The 7295-nt window shown below is 36.3% G+C and overlaps 1 protein-coding gene across 1 annotated transcript; it reads left to right on the forward strand.

Moving 5' to 3' along the window:
* The first annotated feature begins 1474 nt into the window (after window positions 1-1474).
* LOC115922148 lies at window positions 1475-2242 on the forward strand. The gene has a single exon (XM_030980347.1). The coding sequence runs from the start codon at window positions 1475-1477 to the stop codon at window positions 2240-2242; it is 768 nt and encodes a 255-aa protein (XP_030836207.1).
* The last annotated feature ends 5053 nt before the right edge of the window (window positions 2243-7295 follow it).

The following is a 7295-nucleotide window of genomic DNA, read 5'->3' on the forward strand; positions in this document are numbered from 1 at the left end:
CGCGCTCAAGTTGCGCATTCAGCAAAGCAACATGCGTACGCCACGTCATATGCTGCGTCATATTCTTGTGTGCGCTCTAACTGCCACATTCCTTGACGGACTTCTTTCAAATTTTGTATGAAGGTGTATCTTGGTATAATCTACACACCTATATTGCCCCCAGTGTTACGTCTTCTTTAGGGTAAAAGGCTAATATTTCGTGGTTGGTTTGTGTGTGCTCTATAGGCCATATAATTCTCAAGGAATTTTGTTCGAATTTTCAATGAAGGTGTAGCAAAAAGCGAGACATAGGCGCCGCTTTTCTGGTGACGGTGGTGCGGCAACTGCGGCAGCGTCAACATCAAAAACTTAAACTCGGGTTAAGTTTTTGAATTTTTAGTATAATTTTGAAAGTATAAGCTAATTCAATAAAATTTAGACTAAAGGGTTATCAAGTATCCCCAATCATGTGAGTAGAATTTCAGGTCACTAAGTTAAAGATAAAGACCAGTTATGGTTGTGAAATCGATCAGAAAAGGTTGATCATCTAGCATATAAGTATTGGTGTGTACTGCAAGGTTCTGGAGTCATCAAAATGATAAGAAATTTGGCCCAGTCTTCGTAAAGTTACAAGCACTGTACACAGAAAGATGTATATGGGACTATATGCACATGTGCGCGACACATGCGTTTTTCTCTCACATACCAATAGATAAACTAATTTACCAAATGTAATATGTGATCTTATACATTGACTCAATGCTACATGCTATACACACATACACACACAGTTAATGTACACTGTGGTGTATGGGCTCTTCTATACACAATATAACCAGTCATGCTGGATTGCAACTTCACTCTGATGTTTCTCTATGTGTCTTCATTTGAGTACTAACCATACAGCTAAACAACCCCACATTATATGGTGGCAGCGATATAGAACCTACTGGACAATATTTGTGAACTTTGCATCATTTTGGAGAGATTTTGGAGGCCATCTTACTGACACACTGTCATGGGATCAACAGGTGCTCCTTTCTACAGTCCCATATGATGGTTTTACTGTAAGTAAAATGTGCATTGACATTTGCATTACTATTGGAGTTTGAGTAGCTGGTATGAACTATGAATGAATCATTTACACCCCGCATGAATTGGGAAGACCCCGACAGAGCCAATGCTGTTAAGATTTTTCATCAGCAGTGTGACTTATACTTCTCAGTCAAGAATGTTGCGATTGGTAAGCAAGTGGATCATGTTCTTTTGTTCACTGGTGCCACGGGTATCAAGCTTTACAACTCGTGGGGTCTGGAAGGTGAAGATAAGAAGAATCCAACTGTTGTTTGGGAGAAGTTCGAGACACAACTGAGGCCAAGGGCAAATTTCCGTGTAGCTAGGCTATACCTTCAGAAATATGTGCAGAAAGAGAGGGAAAGTGCAGATGATTATATCTCGCGCCTGAAGCTGCAGGCATATGACTGTGAATTTCGTGATGACACTGAGCTCCAAGAACGTTAGCGACAACGGAAGACATTTTGACTCCTCAACATACAGAGACTTTGCTACACAGTGGGGATTCAGCCATGTTACATCCTCTCCCCACTACCCCAGGTCAAATGGCTTCATTGAGCGAATGATTCAAACTGTCAAGAATACGCTCAAGAAAGCTAAAGTGAGTGGTATCGACCCCAACATGGCTCTACTATGTATCCGTGCCACTCCAATTGACAGCCGCATACCAAGCCCAGCTGAGCTTCTTTACGGGAGGAAGATGAAGGACAACTTACCAACTCGAATCCGCAACAACTCCCCTGGTCGTGATGATGTTAACCATCGTATGCAGCTTCGACAGCAGAGCCAGAAGTATCATCACGACAAATCAGCCCATGACCTAGCACCACTCTCACCTGGGCAGCTTGTGAGAGTCCAAGACCAGACATCACGTCACTGGATAACAGCTACTGTTCGTGAGCAATGCCATGAGCCTAGGTCATATCTCGTCGAGACGCCTAATGGAAGGGTGCTACGCAGAAACCGGCAACACCTCGCTGATATTGAGCCCAGGCGTATCCATCATGATGAGGAGGTAACCAAGACACCCGATCCTCATACACGCGAAGAGATGACGCTTGATCCAACGCCCGACATCAGAGGTTCTCCTGCCCCAAACCCTGCCCCAAACCCTGTCCCAATCCCCAACCACCAGCCGACCACCCGCAGTGGCCGGGTAATCAAGAAGCCAGAAAAACTGACTTATTGATAGGACTTCATCTTTGGATACTTCAAGTTTGGACATTATGGACTCAGTTTATTTTTCTGTAAGGGGGATGTAATATGTGATCTTATACATTGACTCAATGCTACATGCTATACACACATACACACACAGTTAATGTACACTGTGGTGTATGGGCTCTTCTATACACAATATAACCAGTCATGCTGGATTGCAACTTCACTCTGATGTTTCTCTATGTGTCTTCATTTGAGTACTAACCATACAGCTAAACAACCCCACATTATACCAAATATATCGATTAGTAGGCGGTTTCCCGGCAAAAGTTTTATCGTCATGTATTAGTCAAAACATATTCTTTCACATGATTGGTAAATAAGAGCTTCCATTTCATTTTTTGAAATTGGGGCGTTTCCAAAACTGGTCTTTACCTTTAAGGTCAAAGGTAACCCTGTAAACAATCATCGGATCGGATGCCGATACCGATCCGATCAGGGGTGATCGGATAATAATTTCCGATCGCCGATCAATTAAAATGACCGGAAAAAAATCAGCAGATTTTTAATTTTTTAAAATTTATTTTGCATACCTACATTATAATCCAAGATGGCGGCTCGCATGTTTTACCTCTGCTCTTAGACCAATATTATTAATTTCAAAGTCGTGAAAAGGCACTAAATATCAACAAACATGGTCTACAACAACTCCAAATGACAAAATAATCCCAGCCATGAATTTTTTTTTGAGCATTTGACAGCCAAAAACTTTAAAACTTTTGTCATTTAAAAAAAATAAAAAAAATACCAACATTATAATCCAAGATGGCGGCCCGCATGTTTTGCCTCTGCTCTTAGACCAATATTATTAATTTCAAAGTCATGAAAAGGCACTAAATATTAACAAACATGGTCTCCAACAACTCCAAATGACAAAATAATCCCAGCCATGAATTTTTTTTGAGCATTTGATAGCCAAAAACTTGAAAATTTTTGTCATTAAAAAAAAAAAAAAAAGCCAATTTTTTGGTCGATCTGCCGATCCGATACCGATCAAACGTGTGAGGGTGTCGCTCCGATCTTCCGATCCGATCGGAGCCCCAACTTACAGGGTTAGTCAAAGGTCATTTCAGGTCAACAAACTTAGACTTCTTTCACAGTACCATGTCAATGAATGTTTTTTATATTTATATGGTTATAAGTACACATTCCTATTCCATGAAACTTGAACATAGGGGTTATGAAGTATCATCAATCTTGTGATTAGTCTTTTAGGTGACAAAGTCAAGATCAAATGTAATTTAAGGTCTGCAAACTAAGACTTTGTTGTGGTATCAACATCAAGATTTTGAATTTTTAGCATAATTTCAAAAGCGTGTGTTCAAATTCCATGAAACTTGTACACAATGGTTATCAAGTATCAGAAATCATATGACGCAAATTCTAGGTCACAAAGTGTAGGTCAAAGGTCATTTTAGGTCAGTAGACTTGGATTATGTTTTCACAACTTAATACCGGTAAATCAGTATTTATTATTTGTTCATATTCCAATAAATTCATCAATTTTGGTACAAATTATAATAGTAAATAATTCTGCTTATGATTCTTAGCCAATATTCACTTCAAAAGCTGATTATATTCAGAGGATTTCATTTTTTTTTTTGGGGGGGGGGAGGGACCTACTAATGGGCCACTCTGCCGATAAATTATGTCCCAACCTCAATTTGTCATCATTCAAATTGCGTAATGCAGGCGAGACCGCAGAGAGCGTTTCCCTTGTTTAAAGTAGAGTTTTCACAAGAAAATCAGACAGTCATTTAAAAAACAGTACATAGTATGACTATAATACAGTTCTTGCATCAAATCAATGCATTAAAACTTCTTTATTTGACTAGATAAATCAAATTGCTTTCTTTTTGAATGGGTAATTAATGGGTAAATATGAAGTAGGATGCCCGGAACCTTTATAAACAAATGTACACTGTCAAGAGAGGTTCTCGTGGAAACTATTTGCAAGAGGTAAATCCAATTGTACTATTTTTTATAAATTAAAAAGAAAAAAGTGAAACATTAAATGTTAATGAAAATTATTGAATTTATTAAAATTGAAACAAATTATCAACATGTTTTAACATTTTTCAATTTTAATTCAATTTTAAACTTTAAAAAAAATGATCAATTTTGTTTTCCAACCCCCAAATACTACTTTTTCAGAGAAACCTTGAAGTGGTTGAAATATTTTTGGTCATGTGAAGAGCTCTCAACCAATCAAAAACCAATACATTTTTAATGCAGGATATGATCAAAGATATTAGCCAGTAAGACTAGTAAATAAACTCAACAAATAAATGAAAAAAGTAGCCCCTGAAAAGAGAAGCCCCCGAAATGGTAAAAGGAGCCTCCGAAAGTTGAAAAAGTGGCCCCTAAAAAATTGGATATACATGTATAGCTCCAGAAATAAAACAAAATTAAAAAGTTCCCTGCTCCCACATAGTACTTTATAGAGCAACCTTAAAAATGATTGAAATATTTCTGGTCACGTGAAGAGCTCTCAACTAATCAAAATTCAGTAAAATAGTGACATTTTCCCCAAAACACGTAGAAAACCAAGATTATTGCAATATATATTATTATAAATATTAATATATATATATTATACTTTCGTTATACATGTGTACTATTTACTGGTATGTTTTTAATGGTTTATCTCAACACTATAGATTGGTTTTACATTATACACCATAGCCCTACAGCTATATTACACTCCAAAATGAATATCATGTACAAGCGGAACTATTGTGTATTGTGTACTGACTATTGTACATGCCTGATTATAAGCACCAAGCATATTGGAGAACTACATGTATCTGTGAGCATGAAACAGCATCTGAAATGAAATAGTCAATGGCATTGATTGCAGCTTTGGGTGTAGCGCCCTCTATTGAGCAAAACATGCTAACCTCTGTGATAATGGTTCCATACTGTGAAGAATATTCTGGATTGGGGAAAAAATATGGGGATGAAAAACAAAATCACATATGGCTAGAATACTGTATCCAAAATGTTAATTATCTATAGCTGAATATCTTAAATGTGCGTTCAAGCTGTTTTCAATTTCCTGCTTTCCTGTAAATGTTTTGCATTATTTTGAAATATCTTGAAATAGTAACACTACATTTCTTTTCTAGTCTTTATCGTTTATTCTTTGTTCGTTATGATTTGGATTTTTTTTTTTAAATACAAATGTACTGGACTACTACAGCAGGATTTAATGACCCTTTTATTATTCTTCAAATACTGCCTGGTCAAACAAAAAAATTATGTGGTTTTAGTAAGAGGTAAGGGGATTTTGGAAATAATTGAAATGATGATAACGAGAGCAGTTAGAGGAAGCTCCTTTTATAATTAAGACCATATTACTTCCATCCTTTTCAAAGGTATAACTGTGTAATAAATTCAGATCTAGTAAATACATGTAGGAAATTTTAAAACTGTTTTCTGTCATATTATGGCTTCATGTGCATCCATGAAGGGCCTTTATTTGATAGGACCAAATAAGAGCTACAGTACATGTAGGCTAATATTATTAAAGATATTGTAATTGTATGTGTAGACTTGAATCATTTTTTTAATAGTAGGAATGAGAGACTTTTTGTTACCCATATAATTTGTGTATGTTCCTGACTTTCATGTACATGTACATGATGTGTAGCTGTGAAACATTCTATTTAAGGTTCATGTAGTTGCATAAATTGAGAACTTCTATTTATCTTAAATCATACAGTTGTTGTTTTTACTTGAATGACCAATTCCTCTTTCACTTTCTGATGTTAGATTCAGTTTCAGTAATGCTTCCCTAGGGATATGTACCTATTTGTGTATCTTTAAACACATTATGCATAATGAAATTCAATATCATTGTCGCTTCATGACTAGGAGTAGGTGTATATGTGTACAGTAAATATATTGAATTAATGTCAATCTCTTAGCAAGTTTGCGGTCTATATTTAGGTTTTGTCATTAACTTACTGAAATTGAAATGAGTAGACCTGTGTATGCCATATGGGGGAAGGGACAGTTAATTGAAATACTTAATACATACCGTATATATCTGCATCAACTTTTGCAAAAGCATGTGGATATTAGCCTTTAGCATGCACATGTATTTACAGGGAGAAAAAAACCATGTTAAATGTACATGTACATGTATAGCGTTCATGGTTATATCCTGCATGCATGCGTGGTGCGTGTTCCTATCCAAGTTCAGTTGTACATACCATGCTTGTGAGAAAGAGAGAGACAGAGAGAGATGGAGTGAGAGAGGGAGAGCCTCATTCCCTATGCAGTGACCTTTTGGGAAGTAGATTGATTGAGCATGCTGTTTGTCCAATCCATACCATAGCACCAATTTGAAAGCTCTAATGATTAAAATACTGTAATTGATGCAGGATGAGGAAAATAAAAAAGGCTAATAATTCTTGATTTGTTCTTCTTGTGTTCTTAGCTTTTTATATAAACCACTCCCCTCTCTAAAGGAAAGAAAAAGAAAGAGATAACAATATGCATAGATAGGTCTCCTGTGTGTAGGCAGTTATTCAGCTAGAAAGTCGACCCTGTACAAAATTAAACATTACATAAAAAAACAAATAAATTAATAAAATGTGCATATCTTTGTGTGTAGGCTTATTCTTAACCACATGTTTTTAACTATTTTGTAGTGTGTACATGTATGAATCTTAATCCGTATGAGCCCCTGCATGTATCTCACTCTCTTATAATTTTGTCACCACCAGTTTCTTTATGTTATTGTCTTATCAAGAAAAGTAAAGTCTTTACTTGATAAGAGAGGAGCATTAAATTTAAATAGCTTTGAAACCATGAATGTTCAAAATATTTGCAAGAAATGTTTCTACCCTCATAGTCATACTTGTATTTGTTTCAGAAGTCTTCTTATATACCCAAAGCTATACTTGCAATGTTTTTTTGTACTGGGAATGATAGAAGACTCCTCATTTTGATGAGTAAGTTCATGTAGATGTCACTTGCATTTATCGTAAGAGCAGTGACTATGAATTTTGGGG

The sequence above is a fragment of the Strongylocentrotus purpuratus genome, unplaced genomic scaffold (genome assembly GCF_000002235.5).
Source record: "Strongylocentrotus purpuratus isolate Spur 01 unplaced genomic scaffold, Spur_5.0 spur5_contig_818, whole genome shotgun sequence".
NCBI lineage: Eukaryota > Metazoa > Echinodermata > Echinoidea > Camarodonta > Strongylocentrotidae > Strongylocentrotus > Strongylocentrotus purpuratus.